Source organism: Anabrus simplex, chromosome 1, assembly GCF_040414725.1.
Source record: "Anabrus simplex isolate iqAnaSimp1 chromosome 1, ASM4041472v1, whole genome shotgun sequence".
In the NCBI taxonomy this organism is placed as follows: Eukaryota; Metazoa; Arthropoda; class Insecta; order Orthoptera; family Tettigoniidae; genus Anabrus; species Anabrus simplex.
This window is the reverse complement of record NC_090265.1, coordinates 362,985,483-363,008,747: the sequence shown is the minus strand read 5'-3', so window position 1 is coordinate 363,008,747 and position 23,265 is coordinate 362,985,483. Positions and strand designations below refer to the sequence as shown.

The 23,265-nt window shown below is 41.0% G+C and overlaps 1 protein-coding gene across 1 annotated transcript in view; it reads right to left on the bottom strand.

The window, feature by feature from the left end:
- Positions 1-23,265, bottom strand: part of LOC136867110 (sodium channel protein Nach) — a 159,618-nt gene that overhangs the window by 39,057 nt on the left and 97,296 nt on the right. The window contains exon 6 of the mRNA XM_068226713.1: positions 19,159-19,212. Within this exon, the coding sequence (XP_068082814.1) occupies positions 19,159-19,212 (54 nt within the window). The remainder of the gene's footprint in view (positions 1-19,158; positions 19,213-23,265) is intronic.

Here is a 23,265-nt window from a genome sequence, read left to right as displayed (position 1 = left end):
TTCACCGCAAGATAACGGGACACGCGTGGAATTGAGATTGTATTTCTCGGCCGGGGAGAACGTTAAATGTTGGATTTAGTTGAAATTTTCATCCGGTAATAACCTGAGTGTTATTAGATACTGTAAAATTTGTTTAATTGGGGACATAATGTGCATTTGATTGGACGGACTTAGAGTATAATGAACAAGACAAGCAAAATTTAGGGTTGTCAAAAATATAGAGCGATGGTAGTGATGATGGTTTGTCTGTGAGGGGTGCGCAAACTTTATAAAATGTTATGACGAGATATGACATCGTAATTATATGGCGAGTTGCTTTTGGTTTGTACGTAGATTATTAGGGTATCCAAGTGTTAATAATGGCTAGGGTTCGATTAGATTTAAAGTGTGAGGTCATGAAACGAGATATATAAACTTGACATGAATGATGTAGTTCTTTTCCAGACAATAGGAAGCAACAAATAAACATCGATAGGATTTTAAAATTGTGAGAACACAATTGCGTAGGAATTTGTGAAGAAACCAGAGTCCGCGGAGATAGAATTTGTTGCCCTTTAAGATTTCATTAAATCATTTAAACTTATTTAATTATTAAATTCAGTGAAACCGCATTTTGAAATAACTTTAAATCAAGCGAATAACTGGGAGACACATTCTGGAAATCTTAGTTTGTTTTCTGGGAAATATGTAAATGGTAACGTAACGATTAAGGGGACATATCCGAAGGAAATGGATTTTACTGCCACAAAGTTTGTGAGCATTGCTATTGTTGTATTATTTAACTTTGATTGATTGAGCAGTGAATGTGTTGGGGGTAGTAAAGTGGAAACTTTGGTCATCAACCGATGTAACTTAATTGTGTTTAGCCTTCAGCTTAGAAACTTGGACGGTCCTGGGGTCATCAACCTCAGCGACTTAGATTAGGGCCATATGCCACTGTAGCATCATTTTCCCTGCGGTCATCATCCACAATGACTTTAAAGTAACTTAGAAGTTTAGATGTCGGTCCATAACATAGACGTAGGTCACATCGATTCAATTAAGGGCCCCTGCCGTATAACCGCTGCGTGGCACACACCGATTGGACTGCCTTAATTATACCCAGAGTCCAGAGTTCGTGTTACGAGGGCTGGACCATAACGAATCACTATGCTGGTACATGTGGTCTCACATGGAAGCCAAATTTAAGGATTTCCAGACTTTCCTTTCTTTTCATTAAAAAATGAGACAATGGTTTCTAGTAAGAATGCCCATCAGGCAGACACGTCAAAGGCTCACCAGTGTTCTAACCTTCTATGTAATAAAAATGATTGTGGTGTCCAGTGGACATGATTGATTTCAGTGATACCGTTGACATATCAGAATGCTTCAGAATTTCCTGAATATATAGGAATCTTCTAAACAGACCTTTCATTCAAGTAGATAGATTAGAATTACTGAACCCTACCTTTACCTCAGCAAGTGACGAAGAACCCGATACGACCCAAGAGACAGATCGCATGAACTTTGCTGATAGGTAAGAAAGGTAGGTATCTCTAAATATGGACCAAAAGGGTTCAAAGACCTAACCTATCTTCATACTGCACCACTCCCGCGTCCAGGTGGGGATACACGAGTTCCAGACTAGCTCTTAATAACAATTCCATCTGCCAAATATTGCTGGGTTGTGAGTTCCGCGTGAGAAAATACACCGATGGCCTACGGTAAATCCCAACCCACGTAGATGAACGTCTTCAACACGCTATCAGTCGGTTACCGTACTTGTATGATGCCGAAATTTATCGTAAAATTCAGATTATCATGGCTTGTCAAGAATTCCGTGCATGTCATCATCATAATCGCAATCAGAATTAGTCATTATAAACTTATATCTAGTACTTATTCTAAGTAGACATTGAAAGAATTTTAATGTTTTCACTACTCAGCTTTTATTAATAAATTGGTCTAAGTATGATTTGAAATAAAGGTAGAGTATCTTGAAAAATTATTTATACAATATGGCTGGTTTCCTACGCAATCAGCATCTCTAAGTGCCGTAACTATATCGCATTGGAGAAAACAAGTTTAGAAAAACCTCTAACATAAAAAAGAAATGAAACCAGGCCTCATTCATCTATGTCTTAATCCTGGCCTGTCAAAGAATTGTATCGTGACTAAGTAGTATCCAAGGGAATTAAATGAAAAGAAAAATAAATAAATTATATAATCAAGTAAAATTATTCAACATAATTGTAATAATTGGATGCATCCAAATGATTTAAGTACAACAAGCTATACTCCCTACTATATACAATGTTCAAGTTGGGTTTCAATTGAAAATGTGAAAACGCAAAGAAGGTGGCCAATAATTAATCAATCAATTAATTAATTAATTAATTAATTAAGATCTGGAATCTTTCCATATTAAACTGGATTGCTCCTGAAAATTACCAAAATTCAATCGTCTGAACCTAAATTCACATGCAATAAAAGAAATGCATATCTCTCGGCTGAACACTTCACATCAATGTCCACGCACAGTAGAAAAATCGTGTGAGAAAATTAATGTCTGTCCATTAGGGATTTTCTCTAGTTGAGGTTTCAAATTTTTATATGTTTCATATTTCATTTCAACTGACCTCCATATAAGCAAATCTAAGTCCACTTTAAGTCGTAAGCAATCTCAAATTAATTTCATTGTAAGGTTTATGTGACTAAATCATTCAATTATTATTTTAATTCATGGTTGAAATTCAATTGAAGTGCGTATATGACTTAATATAGCATTACCAAGTGTATCTAATTAACCTTCCAACGAATAATACCATAGGTGGAAAAATTGACACATATGAAGACTCTATCTTCATCTAAAATTCACATATGAAAGACTAAGTTACCAGTGATGTGTTAAACTGCTCTCATAAAATCATAAGTTAAATTGCCGTATGTGAGAATACATGAAAACAATCATAGGTATGTCAGTGAAGGCCTAAATATTGACGTAGGTGGCCTCTCGGCTCTTCTGATGATCCTACTCACTCAATTAATTCTATACTGATGGCATTGAGATCGTATCCTAATCTGTATTATATATATATTAGGGAATAAAATAGCAATTGAAAACAGTATGTTTCAATACCTATACCTGAGCATGTGCAACCTACACATACTACCATCTCTCGAAGAACACTATGACCAACTTCCTAAATAACAATAACTATCACCATCAAAATATACTATCAACTCATATGCTTATTACATTCACCATTTAACATTTCAATTATCGCGTAGCATTCATAATCAAAGCACTCGTTTCATCAAAATGCGCAACATATGTGCCATAACCTACACATATATAAATCATTATCATTACTGTCATAGTATCAAAGAACAGCACATCGTAACCTTAAAACTGTGCCACTATATTTTATTGTAAACATTCCCTAAATACGATCTTTACTCTTGTTATTTTGTTAAAGCCATCACGCATATAAATATTAGCTTCCTCTTAATACTCTAACACTTCACTGACAACGAATTAAGAAAAATATCAATCACTTCTCCACTACCATATTGACAAACTTACGAACGACATTCACTGGTATTTTACACCTATGTCTGGGATTTACGGTAACTTCAGATGAATACCTATTTCCTTGTAAGTACACTCGTATATTAACTACGCACACACAATGTCATAATGCACATTATATATTAACCAAAAGGATAAAGGTTTCTACTTACGACACGACTCAAATGGGGACTTAACTTTGCTTATTGGGTATTGACTTCCATCTCGCTGTTAATCGTCATGGGATGGTAGGCCTCGCTCCATGGTTCGGCTTAGGTAATCGGGTCCATCTCGTCCTCACAGTTGATTACCGCCCTCCTGGGTCATCAATCTCGTGAAGCTTCACCATAGCCGGAGTAGTCTCTGCCTCAGCTTCTTAGAACATCATAGTGGTCTTCATTGCGTCAAGGACAGAATAACACAAAGCATTAGTTGATTCATACATGCTATAATCTGCTTCGTAGTGCTAATGCGAAAAGTATATGTGTAATTTGGTCCGTCTAATTTGCTTATAAGAGCTCTAAATATCGTCCTTATTTCAACTGCCTTGCTCGCCGAAACGGTGTGAATTGTACGTGCTTTTAGAATTGCACTCTATTTTCCATTTAATTCAGCTCTCTTGACGTTGTGCAGTATCGGGCAAATACAATGTTCCGAGCCCAACCGTGACGTAGTACAGATCCAACTTGACGTTTCCTAACAGCTGGTCTATAATCTCACGTATATGTGTCAACCACAGCTGATGTTAAGCGGGTTATCGTAGATTTGATCTTTTCTCCAATAATTGATTAAAGAATCTGATAAGTACTGGTTTCTTTACTCGACTCCGTCCTTTCTTCGATGCAGTGCTGAATTGAGATTTGTTCTAATGGAAGATTTTTTTTCAATAATCGGTTTAAATAATCCGCTCTCGTCATTCTTTCGCACCGCCTTCTAAAAGTGGTTCTTTCCGTGATTGCCGGTTGAATTTATTGTCTCTTCAGCTCGTACCGCTGCTGATTGCTTTATTTTAATTCTTTAATGGCTGGAGCGCCATTTTTGTTCCTAATACTGCAACTATAGAACGGTGAAATGGCACAATACGTAAAATGTAACGTGATGCCGGAATTTAGCTCTGCAGGATTTCGTGTATTATCAGAATTCCCGAATACAGAATAAAATTCCCACCGACACTTGACTTTCGATGCCCCTGCTGGCCTAACGTTGGGTTGACCACGCGTTAACCTCCTAGGACTTGACATGGTACCACGGAGATGGTGTAAGACTCACTACATATGCTTTATTTATTGAGATAACGCTAAAAAGCAACTTTAGGTCTTGGGGAGATGAACGACAGCGCAAGGTATCAGCCAAAGAAAGACACGGGCTACGAAAGGCGTGAAAATTAAAAGACTCCTCAGCCCTCGTAAACCTAATAGCGTGGGGGTCGGAAAAGGACAAGAGTTAACCGAGGAAGATCGGATAAGAAAGATAGAAGTGAGTGGTCTAACATAAGTAAGTAGAAGCATGCGTATACATGGACTCTTATGGCACTAACCCGGCGGAGGCTGTGCTAGGGCTTTTTTCACGTATTACTCTAATTCCAGGTTCTATCCTCCTAACCGGATGCCCTTCCTAAATTGCTTCTCTTAGTGGAGTGATGTAACATAGGTTGAAGGATGATGCAATTCTGCTGTAAGAAACCACTAAAAGGGGTGCTGGAGAGCTTTTAACTTCCGAGCGTGGTATTAGCGACTAGAGGACATTAAGCTGAGTCTGGCATTAATTATGGTTGTTTAACTTTCTTCGAATAGAGAATCGAGGGTTTACTGACTTGAGAACAATCTTCTACTCATAGCCACGAAGCTTTAGGTATCTGCTGACGGTGTATCCGGTTACGCTATGTAAGCAACACAGCTGTCGCATAGATGCATGCCGTTACAATTGACATGAATGAATATTTGGCCCGAGAAGACCCCGACTCTTTGACTATGAACACCGTTCAGCATCTATCGGGACAAAGGGTCTATAGCCTAACTCTGCGGAGCTACTACAGGGGTTTACAACTTGTAACTTATAACCTATTAGTATTTTATCAGCTTAACATTTGAAACAAGGGCTACTATGGAAGAGAGCTGCTATACTTTACTCGTTTAGACTTAACTAGAGGGCTGCCTCACGGGCTCACAACTTGTAACTTATGACCTAAGGCATTACAATGGTTTTAAACACGGAACGTAGAATACAGGACATGTTGTTTCTTTTTCTTCTTCTCCTCCTTCTTAACATTTTCCTCAATATATTTAGATCAACATGACGAAAGCACTTAGTTCCCAAGCCAGAAAACAATAATACACTGACTGACAGAGCAAATGCAACACCAAGGAGGAGTGGTTCGAAAGGGATGAAAGTTGGGTAAAAAACAGAGTCGGCACGGAAGAATAATTGATGTTAATTTCAAACCGATATGCAGGTTACACAAAGCGCACGGCATCGACTCAGTAGGATGTAGGACCACCGCGAGCGGCGATGCACGCAGAAACACGTCGAGGTACAGAGTCAATAAGAGTGCGGATGGTGTCCTGAGGGATGGTTCTCCATTCTCTGTCAACCATTTGCCACAGTTGGTCGTCCGTACGAGGCTGGGGCAGAGTTTGCAAACGGCGTCCAATGAGATCCCACACGTGTTCGATTGGTGAGATATCCGGAGAGTACGCTGGCCACGGAAGCACCTGTACACCTCGTAGAGCCTGTTGGGAGATGCGAGCAGTGTGTGGGCGGGCATTATCCTGCTGAAACAGAGCATTGGGCAGCCCCTGAAGGTACGGGAGTGCCACCGGCCGCAGCACATGCTGCACGTAGCTGCACGTAGCGGTGGGCATTTAACGTGCCTTGAATACGCACTAGAGGTGACGTGGAATCATACGCAATAGCGCCCCAAACCATGATGCCGCGTTGTCTAGTGGTAGGGCGCTCCACAGTTACTGCCGGATTTGACCTTTCTCCACGCCGACGCCACACTCGTCTGCGGTGACTATCACTGACAGAACAGAAGCGTGACTCATCGGAGAACACGACGTTCCGCCATTCCCTCATCCAAGTCGCTCTAGCCCGGCACCATGCCAGGCGTGCACGTCTATGCTGTGGAGTCAATGGTAGTCTTCTGAGCGGACGCCGGGAGTGCAGGCCTCCTTCAACCAATCGACGGGAAATTGTTCTGGTCGATATTGGAACAACCAGGGTGTCTTGCACATGCTGAAGAATGGCGGTTGACGTGGCGTGCGGGGTTGCCACCGCTTGGCGGCAGATGCTCCGATCCTCGCGTGCTGACGTCACTCGGGCTGCGCCTGGACCCCTCGCACGTGCCACATGTCCCTGCGCCAACCATCTTCGCCACAGGCGCTGCACCGTGGACACATCCCTATGGGTATCGGCTGCGATTTGACGAAGCGACCAACCTGCCCTTCTCAGCCCGATCACCATACCCCTCGTAAAGTCGTCTGTCTGCTGGAAATGCCTCCGTTGACGGCGGCCTGGCATTCTTAGCTATACACGTGTCCTGTGGCACACGACAACACGTTCTACAATGACTGTCGGCTGAGAAATCACGGTACGAAGTGGGCCATTCGCCAACGCCGTGTCCCATTTATTGTTCGCTACGTGCGCAGCACAGCGGCGCATTTCACATCATGAGCATACCTCAGTGACGTCAGTCTACCCTGCAATTGGCATAAAGTTCTGACCACTCCTTCTTGGTGTTGCATTTGCTCTGTCACTCAGTGTACACAGTTAAAACCTAACCTAGCCGAAAATTGAACCCAATGCCCTTGTTTATGTAGACGAAGAAAAGTTTATTACGACGAAAACAGTTAGTTCTTAAGCCAGAGAACTTATTTATATGCAGATAAAATCACGACCCGACCGGCATCGTACCGAACGCCTTGTAAACTTAAGGTCAGTATGCTAATCATACAGCATATAAATAAGTTATCTGGCTTGAGAACTAAGTGTTTTCGTCGTAATACACATTTCTTCATCTACATAAACAAGGGGTTAGCGTTCAATTTTCAGCTAGGTTATGTTTTAACTGTGTATGATTGTTTTCTGGCTTGGGAACTAAGTGCTTTCGTCATGTTGATCTAAATATATTGAGAAAAAGGTTAAGAAGGAGCAGAAGAATAAAAAGAAACAACATGTCCTGTATTCTAAGTTCCGTGTTTAAAACCATTGTAATGCCTTCGGTCATAAGTTACAAGTTGTGAGCCCGTGAGGCAGCTCTCTAGTTAAGTATAAACGAATAAAATATTGCAGCTATCTTGCATAGCAGCCCTTGTTTCAAATGTTAAGCTGTTAAAAAACTAATAGGTTATAAGTTACAAGTTGTAAACCTCTGTAGTAGCTCTGCAGAATTAGGCTACAGACTTTTTGTCCCAATAGATGCGCAACTGTGTTCACAGTCAAAGAGTCGGGGTCTGCTCGGGTCAAATATTCATTCATGTCAATTGTAACGGCATGCATCTATGCGACAGCTGTGTTGCTTACATAGCGTAACCGGATACACCGTCAGCAGATACCTAAAGCTTCGTGGCTATGAGTAGAAGATTATTCTCAAGTCAGTAAACCCTCGATTAAACAACTATAATTAATGCCAGACTCAGCTTAATGTCCTCTAGTCGCTAATATCATGCTCGGAAGTTAAAAGCTCTCCAGCACCCCTTTTTAGTGGTTTCTTACAGCAGTATTCCATCATCCTTCTACCTATGTTACAACAATGGAAGCCACGATGTTTGAAGTAGCGTTTTTGTGTCATAAATATTCATTTAACGTCTTCAAGATAGGATTATTTACGCTTATCTTTTCTTATTTTAACTGTTGATAACTGCAGGTATGTTGGTACTTTTTTCCAATATTTTTTTGTGATGAATCATTTCCAGTTGTCACGGTTGATTGACATGCACCTTTTTCGCTCCGTTGTATGGTACGTTTCGTGTGGGTGTGACTGTGATCTTGAGATGAAGGTAAAAGGGTCTCTGTGTGGCTACATTTTGGTGCACTGCGTGCTTTCATACTTCATAATCCCTATGATATGCCTCTCGTCTCGACCATGGAGCTACATTCAGGTCGCACGAGGGGCGTCATGTTCATAGATTTGAATAAAGTGATGGTTCATCCTGGCCTATAAATATATAACTGCACGATGCACGCAAATGCCTTGAATATGTGAGACCTGTTGCTGATGGCCGTGGGGTCATCATTTATGGTTTGTATTTGACAATGTTGTCCGAACGCCCTTCGCATTTTTATTTCCCGGTACCCTCATGTGCGTGTGTGTGAATGCTGGATGTATGTGTGTTAATGTGTGAGGGAGAGAAAAGGAAGTATGTCGGTCGACCTGTTTTATTGTCCTGCTTGTATCTGTACCTATTTTGTTCTCCGTACAGATCTATATATTTATTTAATCCGTGTCTAACGCTCGGTCCGGTAGCCGCCATGTTGGCTGTGTATTTATGCATGGGGCGTACCTGTAGTATTCTTTGATCTATCGTTCTCTGTGTTTGGTCCATGGAGGCTGGTCTTAGCCTCACGCCGATATCTCCGTTCATCTTATCTGCTTTGTTCTCCGCGATGGGCGGATTGTTGGGAGAGCTATACATTGTTGGTTACATAATGGTATATGAAAAGCCGTGTAGTGAATGAATGGCTTTATCGCAAAAACGAGCGACCTGATTGTGATGTGAATACAGTTATTACACTGCAATGATGTAACGAAAATGAAAATAGAGAGGCGCTGAACATTTTATAATGAGTGATAATGTATTCATATGAGTGTTAGTCTTCAGCTCACGCCACGACACAGAGATGTTTATTTATGCAAGGTACGTCCATATTTATTACCATTATTTTTGCCCTATTGATCTCACTTACGGGTTCCTTGTCTTAATATTTGTTATGAATTTTATTAATAAACCCTAGTTCTAAGTCATTTTCTTTTATTGCTAGTAGTTATAGTCTCATCCTTTGTTCACCAACTACGAGGGGCGTTTCCAGCTCAGGGCCGTGTTTGCGCCTTTCCTAATCTAAAATCCACGCCTCGAATTATTCCCTATGAATGTGTTAACGTCGATGTTGTATGAATCACTGATTTATTCTAGGGGTAGTTATGAGGGCGGGGGGGGGGGGTTGGCACAAATGGTAGCAGAGCGTGGTTGATTAGGATACCTCCTCTGAGAAGAAATCAGACGGGGTATAGCTGGAAATGCATTTTAAGTCAGTTCTGGTCGCTTTAATTTAACCTTATGATGCTGTTAATTTCTGGTTTTAATCTTAAGTTTAATTTATAGTTAATGTGCATTGTTGTCACTTTGTGTATGTGTCTTGTGTTTGATATCTCTGAAACCTGAGTTACGATATGGAAAATCAAAAGGCTTTAGAAATAAGTAATCCTACTGATAGTGTTACTAGAGACATGTCGAACTTGGAAAGTGAACTGAGGCAAGGTGCCAATGAACTCGATGGTTCGCCTGTAGGGAGTAGCAACTCTAATAAATGTCCTGATGATGATAATGTCTGTCGCGCATGTTTGACGGGGTAAAGGAGAGTGAGGCTGAACCTGAGGAAGACCCTGTTCTGATCGATGAGGTTGACTTTTGGAGTATGTGAAAAGTTGCGACGTTTGCCGAAGAAGAAAACCCGCGCAGTCTTCTCTTACTGGACTCCATTGTGCTGATGTGGCAACGCGCCCCGGAGAAAGGTTATTTATTGACTATTTCGGCCCTCTCACAAGATCCAAGAATGGCAACGTTGGGATTCTGTGCGTCGTTGATGCGTTTTCAAAATTCGTCTGGTTATTCCCTGTGCGTAAAATGAATTCGAATAACGTCGTACGCCATTTATCCCAGCATATTTTTGGAATTTATGGACCCCCTAAAGTGATAGTGACCGACAATGCGTCCGCCTTTAGCTGTCGTAAACTTCACCAATTATGCTTTGGTTGGGGAGTGAAGCATGTGTTTCTGAGCCCCCACTACCCCAAACCCTCGCACGTTGAACGATTTCACCGTGATCTCGAAGCCTGTTTGATGGCATTTCACAGCGCTGATCAGCGCAAGTGGGACTGTAACTTGGATTTTTTGTTTTAGCTTTCAACAGTGGTGTGCATGAGTCGCACCGGCAAGCCCCGGCAACTCTATTTTAGGAAGAAACCTCGTCGACCCGCTGCAGTTAAAATGGGAAATTGGATAACTGTCCAAGCCGTCCAGGACGATGGATGTGGAAGCCAAATGGAAGGAAGCTGTGGCATAGTTAACCAGAGCCCGAGACCACGTGGCAAAGAGGTACAACCAAGGATGGAAAAAAGTAAACCTGGAAGTTGGAGACCTGGTCGTGGAAAAGATTTTCCCAATACGTTCAGCGGAAAATCAGGTCAAGTCCAAATTGTGTTACAAATTGTCTCACCCCAAAACGTAATCAGGTTCTTGGGAACTGTGACGGTTGAGTTGGAAGATGTCGTAAGTAAAAAGTTGAGTAAGGCTCACGTTTGATTGGTGAAACGTTACAACCAAAGGAGCAGTGAACCTTGAGTATTTTAATGATATTATGCACCAGTAGTGATGTACATAAACCTTGTCGTTGTGAAATTCCCCAATTTTCTAAACTACGTTTCTTTCAGGTAGAAATCATGCGTAATGTATGAGGACGGAAGGGAAAAAAGGATTGGTTCGCTGGAATTGAACTGAATTATATTCCGAATCCCTGGCTATATGAGAATGTCATGCCTGACTGTTCTGTTTCTCTTGTATGCCTGATTTTCGAACTGTGAATACGTGGAATTCAGCGTTATACGCATCAAGCAAATACAGACCTCTCGTGAGGCGGACTGATATCTTTTAACCGTGTACTATTGCAACTATAAAAATGTCATGTTCTGTAAAAATGTACCAATAACTAGATTATAAGTTCTAGGTTAATTTGAGCGCGCGCTCGTAGTTTTAAGTTTTAGGACCTCGTTTAAAATGTGTCCGCTCGTCTGATCAACGAGCTAAAAATGCACTTTAAAAGGGGGGCCGCTGGATGTTTGAACCATGCTTGTTGCATGTTCATTTATTTGACGCTTCTTAATGCAAATGGCTTCCATCAACCTCACTTTCCCATATTTACCTATGTATGTCGAACATTGTACAGTAGAGCGCAGTACCTACTGTGTTTAAACTGAGAGGTCGTTCGTTTTGCGAGAGTGGCGATTTTTTCTCTCTGGAGCTCATCTTCTCTGTGTATATGTGGCTGATAACAACAATGGAAGCCACGATGCTTGAAGTAGCGTTTTTGTGTCATAAATATTCATTTAACGTCTTCAAAATAGGATTATTAACGCTTATCTTTTCTTATTTTAACTATTGATAACTGCAGGTAAGTTGGTACTTTTTTCCAATATTTGTTTTTGGTGATGATTTTTTCCAGCTGTCACGGTTGATTGACATGCACCTTTTTCGCTCCGTTGTATGATACGTTTCGTGTGGGTGTGACTGTGATCTTGAGATGATGGTAAAAGGGTCTCTGTGTGGCTACATTTTGGTGCATTGCGTGCTTTCACACTTCGTAATCCCTATGATATGCCTCTCGTCTCGGCCATGGAACTACATTCAGGTCGCACGGGGGGCGTCATGTTCATAGATTTGAATAAAGTGATGGTTCATCCTGGCCTTAAAATATATAACTGCACGATGCACGCAAATGCCTTGAATATGTGAGACCTGTTGCTGATGGCCGTGGGGTCATCATTTATGGTTTGTATTTGACAATGTTGTCCGAACGGCCGTTCGTATTTTTATTTCGCGATATCCTCATGTGTGTGTGTATGAATGCTGGATGTATGCGTGTTAGTGTGTGAGGGAGAGAAAAGGAAGTATGTCGGTCGACCTGTTTTATTGTCTTGTTTGTATCTGTACCCTATTTTGTTCTCCGTACAGATCTGTATATTTATTTAATCCGTGGCTGACGCTCGGTCCTGTAGCCGCCATGTTGGCTGTGTATTTATTCATGGAGAGTACATGTAGTATTCTTTGATCTATCGTTCTTTGTTTTTGGTCCATGGAGGCTGGTCTTAGCCTCATGCCGATATCTCCGTTCATCTTATCTGCTTTGTTCTCCGCGATGGGCGGATTGTTGGGAGAGCTATACATTGTTGGTTACATAATGGTGTATGAAAAGCCGTGTCGTGAATGGATGGCTTTATCGCAAAAACGAGCGACCTGATTGTGATGTGAATACAGTTATTACACTGCAATGATGTAACGAAAATGAAAATAGAGAGGCGCTGAACATTTTATAATGAGTGATAATGTATTCATATGAGTGTTAGTCTTCAGCTCACGCCACGACACAGAGATGTTTATTTATGCAAGGTACGTCCATATTTATTACCATTATTTTTGCCCTATTGATCTCACTTACGGGTTCCTTGTCTTAATGTTTGTTTTGAATTTTATTAATAAACCCTAGTTCTAAGTCATTTTTCTTTTATTGCTAGTAGTTATAGTCTCATCCCTTGTTCACCAACTACGAGGGGCATTTCCAGCTCAGGGCCGTGTTTGTGCCTTTCTTAATCTAAAATCCACGCCTCGAATTATTCCCTATGAATATATGCATGTTGTATGAATCACTGATTTATTCTGGGGGTAGTTATGAGGGCCGGGGGGTTTGGCACAGGCTGAGGAGTCTTTAATTTTCACGCCTTTAGTAGCCCTTGTTTTCTTTGGCTGATACCTTGCGCGGTCGCTCATCTCTCCAAATCCTAAAGTTGCTTTTCAGCGTTATCTCAATAAATAAAGCATATGTATTAAGACTTACACCAGCTCCCTGGTACTATGTCAAGTCCTAGGAGGTTAACGAGTGTCAACGCAACGTTAGGCCAGCAGGGGCATCGAACGTCAAGTGCCGGTAGGGATTTTATTCTGTATTCGGAAATTCTGATAGTACGTGAAATCCTGCAGAGCTAAATTCCGGCACCACATTATCTTTTACGTATTATATTGGGTATTCACTATGAAGATAGGTTAGGTCTTCCTGCGTGATTCTACCTACGTTGCAAACTTGTAGGAAAAAACTTTGTATTCTATGTGTCAGCAAATACATGCAAGGCTAGTCAACTTGCACGTGCAGTTATTTTTGCCGATATGTTTATGCTAGGCTCTCCGTTTTTATAAATTCGAAGATGCTTCCAAATATTACGCCGTCTGTAAATAAAGCATTTGTATTACACCTCACACCATATCCGTAGACCTATGTGTAGCCGTAAGCTTCCACCAATCTCAGCATCAAAGTCCCTGGATCATGTCTCATCTCGTCTAGTTATGTTGAGCGTATGATGGAATCTTAATCTTGAGACTGTAACACCCTTGTAAAGTTAAGCCTGGCGTCGTATGCATGGGTTAACCTAGCACTCTTAACCATAATCAGGTCAGCAGTTATGTCTTAAGAGGTTAACGATATGGCAATCAATCAATCAATCAATCAATCAATCAATCAATCAATCAATCAATCAATCAATCAATCAATCAATCAATATTGATCTGCATTTAGGGCAGTCGCCCAGGTGGCAGATTCCCTATCTGTTGCTTTCCTAGCCTTTTCCTAAATGATTTCAAAGAACGTCTCCCTTGGTAAGTTATTCCAATCCCTAACTCCCCTTCCTATAAATGAATATTTGCCCCAGTTTGTCCTCTTGAATTCCAACTTTATCTTCATATTGTGATCTTTCCTACTTTTATAAACGCCACTCAAACTTATTCGTCTACTAATGTCATTCAACGCCATCTCTCCGCTGACAGCCCGAAACATACCACTTAGTCGAGCAGCTTTTCTTCTTTCTCTCAATTTTTCTCAACCCAAACCTTGCAACATTTTTGTAACGCTACTCTTTTGTCGGAAATCACCCAGAACAAATCGAGCTGCTTTTCTTTGGATTTTTCCAGTTCTTGAATCAGGTAATCCTGGTGAGGGTCCCATACACTGGAACCATACACTAGTTGGGGTCTTACCAGATACTTATATGCGTTGGTACTGGTCATCCTTCTCAGTTGTATCCCCTGGCCCAAAGTCTATAGCTCCAGGACACTGTCCTTAAGGTGCTTGATGTAGGATACCTTGCTATGTTCAATAAAAAAACCGACCAAGGTAGTAAACAGATAAAGATGAATAAGAAGAAGAAATTAGAGAATGCCTCTGTAAGGCTCTCTGTATTTCTACTTACCCGTTTGTCCTAGCACAGCTCTCCCCTGAGTTAGCCAATCCCTTTCATTCGCCGTTAAGACTAGCAGTATGCCATTAATAAAATTCTACCTCTCCACCCGAACTCATAAAGGAATTCAGATCTAAGTAGAGTAACGTCATCATAGTAGCAAGAGTTGTAGTAACGTCGCTGTGAACAAATTTTGACCTGCAGCTGAAAACTCTAAGTTCTCTGGTGTCTTGCATCATAACACACTGTCGCATTCCTTTACAACACCAGATTGGAAAAATACAGCTTAGCTTGCAAAGTCGTTTTTTCTTTCAGCTGAGATATGCTTGTCTCCACATTTACTTTAGTCAGTACACCTTCATCGTGCGCACATTTCAATCAAAGTAAGGGTATTTGAATTTCACATAAGCTCTTTAGTTTTGAGTTTTTGTCACTTCCACATTCAAATACTTAGAAGTGACATTTACTCTGCTCCCCTAGGGCTGAAGTGGCCCAGGAGGATAAATAGACGATAGCTTAGCACACAACATGTCTAGACTCAACTAAAGACCCATATTTCACCAATGCAGACAAAAAACAGCACAGGTTGCTCGACTCCTACCTAAGGCAAGGGTGCCCCTAGAGGAGCTTTACTCTGCTAGAACCCCCACCATATCAGAATGAAGTGTCCTAAAGGAGCTGGCCAAGGGAGGTTAGATAAACAACAACTTAGCATACATCATGCCTAGACTCAGCTAAATAGCCCTAGTTCACTAACCCATGCTCTCTCAAGTCAGGTTCCCCTTTTAGTCGCCTCTTACGTCATTATTCCATAAGATGATGTCATTCTATTGTCTGAAGGTGTGAGAGGTCGCAGCGTGTAGCTAGAGGTAGACGGTGTGTGGCGGCCATCTTGCGCAGTAGCCGCTGGGCCAGCTCCCAGGAGTTAGTCCCATAAGAGTCCGTGCATAACTGCCATCTTGCGAGGAGGACGAGCTCGACTGCCGTAGTGGAAGGACGTGTTCCTCTCATTCGCCCTCTCTCTCCTCGCCAGGCGCTCTGTACTTTCGCACTACTAGTCAGACAGCTGTACTTACTAGTACATCTCCGAACGGGTACTGTCTACTGTTTGTACTTTTATGTACGCAGTACGTGCATTGTCAGGAAGCACTTTTCAGTGCTATTCTCTTTCAGGTTTTCATTTCAGGAGGTAACAGGGATGTTGGAACTGCGAGATGACCTACCAGAGAACTTCAGTGAAGCAGTAGGGGAGATTATTCTATGGGTTGACCACAGAACCTTCAAACTGAACAAGGCCGTCCCTGCTCTGTTTGTGCAGTACCGACCTGGACAGGACACCTACAGGGAGGCCTACCTCATCATCGAGCTCCTCATTAGGCTCGAGGGGGCCACAGGGAAGGAGCTCTCCACCGACGCAGTCGAGAACATCGAGAACTGGGCGATAATTATAAGCCCCACGGACCCAGGCCAGATCAGCCGCTGCGAGAGGAGCTTCTCTGCTTACTTTCAGGTCACCCAAATACCAGGCCAGAGGAACAGCCCTACCGGCATCGGCAGCCAGGAGACAGCCACACAGACGTCACAGGGGACGTCTATAGTCGGGACGCAGACCGCCAGGAGGAAGAGGTACAAGCAGGTGGGAACGAACCCACGCTTTTTGGCTCCTCTGGAGCCGAGGACCGAGGACGACGGCGGCGCTCCCGAGCGCTGCGACGGTGCGACCCAGGTTGATTTGATGTACTTCACGAAGTACACGTAGACCAACAGGGCCGGCAACCAGGAACGTCCACCATCTGCCCGGGCCGTCCAGGGAAGGCCCACCACCCGGGCGCAGACCAGGAAGGCGACCCGGACGGCGGAATGCGGCACGGACGCGGACGCCCCCGGGCGTTCAGAGGCAGCTGCCCAGGCCCGGCCTGCTAGCACCTCGTTCTCGATGCAGACATCCTTATGCGCCCTACAGGACAGGGATCGCACAGAGATGCCAGCAACAAGCGACATCGCCGCCAGCCAGGAGGAGGGAGAAGACGGCGACGCAGTGGGGCCACCCGCTACCCCGAGGTCTCCAGGCCGGGAGGAGGGCCACCAGGACGAGGCCTCTTCCCCTGCCGAGAAGAGACTCCCAGGAAGGAGACGACGCCCCAGGACCAGGAGGAAGAAGAAGAAGACGGCGCACCGTGAGAGGGCCCACCAGCCGCAACACAGGACAGCTCCCAGGACAGCAGTCGACCGAGGAGCCAATCAGGAGAAGACCTCAGCGGGCAGCGGCAATCAGGTGAGATTGAAACGTCCCCCTCAACAGCTCTTGCAGTGTTTCCGCTGTCTGATGTGGGGCCACCGTCAGATCAGCTGTGGGCTCCAAGTGAGGTGCAACCGCTGTGGTGGTGATCATCACTACACGACCTGCGCTACTTATGGAGGCGACGGTGTGCGCCAACTGCGCGGGGTGCCACCCGACCTCCCATCGCAGTTGCCCTCTATACCGGGCCATGGTGCGGGCAGAGAGGAAGGAGTCCCGGCGTCATGACCCACCCCTTCCAGGAGGCCCCCACCTCGGCGGGCTTGGCCTCATTCTCCGGGATCGGAGACTGGATACGAGGGACCCTAAGGAGGTGGCGCTGTGCGGCAGGTCCTAGTGGTACTCGACGCATGGCTCAGCAGCTGGCAAGGCCCGCGTTAGCCACAGCAATGCCCAGAAGGACTGATCCCCTGAATAACAGCACTGGCATGGAATAGGCTTATGACTTGAGCATGATACCTATTCCCAACTAACGCAATTAAGCATCTCCTTGGAGATTTTGGCTGCTTTTTTTCTATTTATCGCTGAAGAAGAGAAATTATCATTTTCTCAAAACATGTATGATGATGATAATTAAATGAATTCAGTTAGTAATCACCATAAACTAATTGTGTAAATCAATTGTACTGACAGGCAGACTCTTATTAACCCTGTTTTCTCACTGTTTGTTAAATCATTAGTAGTCAATACGGATCTAACAAAAACAAAAAATGGTCAAGTTCATTAATAAATTTGTAGAACTCGTTCTTCGGAAACTGTGCTTCTCCCATGATCAACTGTATGTGGGTTCTTCGAGAATTTTAAAGGGAAACACACTATACACCTTAGCCCCAAATGTGAAGGACACCTAATATAGTTTATCCGGAAGCTCTATAAGGAAACATTAGTTTGTTTTCTATATAATACGGTCTTTTACATTGTTTTAATATTACAGTATTTGTACAGCCACCAACCTGGTATCTTAAGCACTGAAAGAAACAATATAATAAAAATAATGTAATTACTGCAATTTATGTAAAAACAATGTGTGTTTATAAATATGATTTTTATTTTGCTTTAAATACATGGTTTTAAAACATCGAATGGTTGAGTTAATAAGTGCAGGTGAAGCTGCTGGTTTTCAATAAATTGTAAAATCGAATGGTAAGCAACCCCCATGAATCAGGAAATTACTGGAAATACAACTCTTGGGCATATGGCAAGGACTTTTATATGAACAGAGTGGTATCTAATTAGCTTCTGAAGATCATATAGGTTGGTAACAGGTAGTACTGGTAGATACAAATAACTTTGTGTATTGTAAAAGTAGAAAGGAACAAACACGTGTAAAATTAAGTCATATGAGGGAAGAGAGGAACACATAATAGGATAAAACATATGGACAGTTAAGCATCAGAGGAGGGTGTAGAAAAGGAGATGAAATGTAATGGCGTAAGGATTTTAGTGCCGGGAGTGTCCAAGGACATGTTCGGCTCGCCAGGTGCAGGTCTTTCGATTTGACTCCCGTAGGCGACCTGTGCGTCGTGATGAGGATGAAATGATGATGAAGACAACACATACACCCAGCCCCCGTGTCAGCAAAATTAACCAATGATGGTTAAAATTCCTGACCGTGCCAGGAATTAAACCCGGGTCTCCTGTGGCCAAAGGCCAGCATGCTAAACATTTATCCGGATGAAAAGGAGATGATAAACATGAAAACACAAAAGGACTAGGACAATCATCATGTCTTCATACACTGCCATCTTTATTTAGACAGGCTCCAACCACATTAATCCCAATTCTTCTGCATCCATTTCTTCTCAACAGCTCCCAACAAAAATTTCTACTTCCGAGTTTCATCAGAAGGATGGGTTACAATATTATTGTGAATTTATCTCGAAAACTCTTCAGTCTTGATATAGGACGTGTGGGATAAGAATAATGCCAGATAAATACTGGAAAAGTGAAGAGCAAATTTGTCTCCCACACTTCCCACAGCACGACTGAAGATATTATATCAAGTTGGCCTCTCAGTGATCCAACAATGGCAGACAGACAAAGTATCAAGCATGCAAGGTTATGTTTGTGGAAATTTATGATAAAACAACTTACTTGAAAAATTCTGAAGACATATCAAGCCTTTGACATCACAGACAGGATAAGAAGCTGTAAAGAAATTCATATATAAAACTTGGGCATTGTACTGGTAGTGAATACTTAGTGAAATAAAATTAGACCTACTTTTTCTAACTTGATTTATGGTAATTTCATTATTATACTCAGGATGGATTTTCACTCTTGTGTAAACTTCAAGACACAATTTTAAACTAGACAGAAATCCTTCATTCAAATTTTATTATTATTATTATTATTATTATTATTATTATTATTATTATTATTATTATTATTATTATTATTATTATTATTATTATTGAATTTCAAATGAAAATAGAATGGAACCCTATTGTGGAAAAGCATATTAGGTCTATAGTTTAACAATCACGTACAATTTGCAACAGATTGAACATAATGATGGAAGCTTATTAAAGATGCAATGGATGAAAGTAAAAAAAATATTATAACATTGTTTTTTAATATATGAAATATTTGTTCAATTCAGTGTCACAAAAGTTCAGGTGACATAGTAGGGTATATCTTGATCTTTCGAAAGCAGGACAATCAAGAATTAAACGCTGCACTGTTTGAGAAGATCCACAAAATCATAGGTAATCATCTAAGACATAGATGTTAAATCACTCGAAATATAATTTAAATTTGCCATGGCCAGATTCAAATTTTAATGACAGAATGATTGATTTCTACTCCCTGCTGTTTATGTAAACATAATTATCATTAACTACAGATTGAATGCTAGGTACATGGGTTACTGTATATTCTCGTATTATCATATTTTAGTAGGCAGTTCTTTTCTTATCAACCTGAGCAAATTGGCTATGCGGAATAAGTCGTGTAGCTGGAAGCTTTCATTCAAGTAATAATCCTACTAACAACAGCCTCGAAGATAGTTTTTCTTGATTTCTCGTTTTACATCATTCATATCACAGGGCTGTACCTTAATTAAGGCCATGGTTGCTCCCTTCCCCATTCTACTGTCATCAAAAACCTGTATGTGTAAATGCAACATTTGAATACTAGCAAATGTAATTTCAGCTATAGAGCGCAACTCATACAATCACAACAAGAAATAATACATAGTAGAAACAATTACTAAAGATACAGAAGAGAGTCAGTACATAAAGGCAGCATTAAAAAATTTAAATAAGCTTCTTTTTTCAATTAAATTCCAATAGTACTCCTTCATTCTACATTGGGTCTTTAATTAATCGAAAAAGTTACCATCAGTCTGAATCCTACTGTTCGTGTTTTCATTGATGGAATCACTTTGGATACTAGACTGCCAAGTTATATGAATTAATTTGTTATCTTCTGTTACCATTTCCTTTCCATTTGAACTTATCCCTAAGACCACGATTTCACTCCTTCTTGGGAGTGTATGATGCAATATTCCTTTCATATCCCTGTCAATACATCTATTTATTCTTTAACAATAGCGTATAGAAAGGTAAATGTCTGCTCTCCGTGAATTACTGTGTACCACCGCACAGATGCCACTATGATTGCTTGTATCTATGTAATAGACTGTTGCATGCAACTCGCGTTTAAAGATTTCAGCAGCTGGACACTTTGGATTTTTGAGATCATTTAGCTATTTTGGAAGTAGCCAGCTCTCTTTGCATCTCCTTTGCGCAGAAGAAGAATAGACGCTTCAAGTAGTGAAATACAAGTTTAGGTAGCATCCAAAACACATGATATCCATAGCATCCCAAATGCGATGACTTCACTTTAATAACATCCAAACTATCGCTCACAAAATATATCCCTCCACAAACTTCTAGCACATGTTAGCTTTTGCACAGCAACCTTTTCCACTTGCAACAGCATAATTATAAACCTTTCCAATGCATACATAAGATATGTGCCATTTTGTGTAGACCCATAATCTTTAATTCGTGTTAGCAGAGCAGGTACCGGTACATTTATGCCATACGAATATTTGAGGTCCTTCACCAATTTTACCAAATGAGTTTCAGAAGGCAAAGGCAGCAAGTCATGATTTAAGCAATGCCGATAACATTTGGGAGACTTTATTTTTAAAAGAAGGGAATCCAAGAGAAATTCATTCAACCCAATATCTCATTCCTTTTTTACTTTTCAGTTGACATTTCTTTAACATTTCATTGAATATAACTTTCTGCTTTTTATTCTTTTGCTGAGGGAGTTGAATTGTTTTGATGGTGTGAAACGGCTCTTTGATTTTATATCTGACTTTTTTCGAACAAATGTGTTTTAATTTAGCAATGTTTAGTTTATTCTGCTGTAACGATTTGTTAACAATTTCAACGTTTGGGTATAAATGTTTGGATTTGCTGAGCTACCATTTGTTATGGTAGTAGTAACATAAAGAACATCATATGGGGAAGTCAATTTCCATTTTGTCATATTTATAGCAAGTGTTCCATAGCTACAATAAAATCCATCACCATACTCATGAAAGAAAAATGTTACTATCTCAGTACACAGTAATGTAAATGAAGTGGCAATGTATGAAGTGTGATGTTGGGAGTATTACCTCGAATCGCCCAGGTAAAAGTCAAAGCTGATCAAAGGAGGAAAACAGTGGAAGCAGGGACTGCTGGGCTAGTAGAGGTCCAAAGTGGATGGTACAAAGAAGAGACAAGTACACAAAATATCAGGAGGAATAATCTAGATCCTACATAAATTTACCAATTATTACACGAAATTAAATTCATATTTCAAACTCTGTATTGACTATAGTATCTAAATTAAATCTAAATTAAGTACCAGGTTGTTTTCCCTAATAATGAAATAAAACATGAAGGGGCATAATACCTATCCAACAGGGGACCAGAAAAGGGCAGGAAAGCCAGGAAATAGCATCAGAGATTTAACAATAACTCTGGTACGAATATAATTTGTTTTGATATGAACATTAGCATGCTCTGCCCGATAAAAGGCGATATAAGTACAATGTTGTTTAACAAGAAATTATAATATAAAATACACAGAAATAGTTCCAGAGTAAATAAGAATATGGGATGATCAAAGTCCTTTCTGGAAAACAATACAATCCATTCCAAAAATATCATGAAGGAAGACTTCCCAACCATTTATCTACTTGTTTACATGATCGCAAAAATGGAAAATAGAGAATTTCAGATAAGTTACATCGATACCAGCTAGAGATTAAGGTTAATAGGAAACACTTAAACAGAAAACCAACAACAAAATATGAATAAAAGATAGATAAAATGTCCTGAAACAAGAGATAACTGCGTTGTGCCGTCAGATATGCAGTAGAAGGGGGCATTAGGTGCACTACATGAGATTAGTACTGAGAGTGATAGTTGAACATCTTTTGCAAGAATATCCAGTACTAGCTCCATATTAATTTTCAACAAGTCTCTACGAGGAATTAAAAGTAATCACAACTCGCTTCCAGGGTGAGAAAAAACATGATCCCAGTAGAGATTAGTTAAAAAGTGTGAAAGAATTTTTCATACCTCATGGCTTTGACCGTCAAACAATAGTTCTACGTATGCAATATATATTTCACTGAAGACGTACACCAAGGAATCTGTCCTCTCTCTCCAACAAGCCGAAGAATGGCTCTCAGAGTGACGGCACAAGGCAGAGTGTATATATATATATATATATGAGGTGGAAAGAGGAGGATGTACGGCAATCCGTTCGATACTTAGGCATTTAACCAAACGCAAGGTTTCATTTCTATTAAAGCATAGTAGGATAAAGTTATACCCTAAAGAAATAATCTTCTGTCTACGTGTTTAACTTTGTTGGTAATCCTTGAGTACGGTAGTTCTTGCAAATTTCAAACTTTAGGCCTAATGGCAATTTTCATTTCTATTTGTGCTTATTAATAACCTATTGTAATTAGAATACGTCTGAACGCAGTTTAAAAACTGTTGTACGGTAGTGTATTGTAGTGACTTATTAGGATTTAGAGTGCTTATTCTCTTATTGTGAGTAGTCTTGCGAATTTCAAACTTTAATTGTAATTTCCATTTCAGATTGTGATTAGTAATAACTTGTATTATAATTAGGTTACGTCTGAACGTAGTTTAAGATCATTGTAGTGTATTATAGTATGTATTTTAT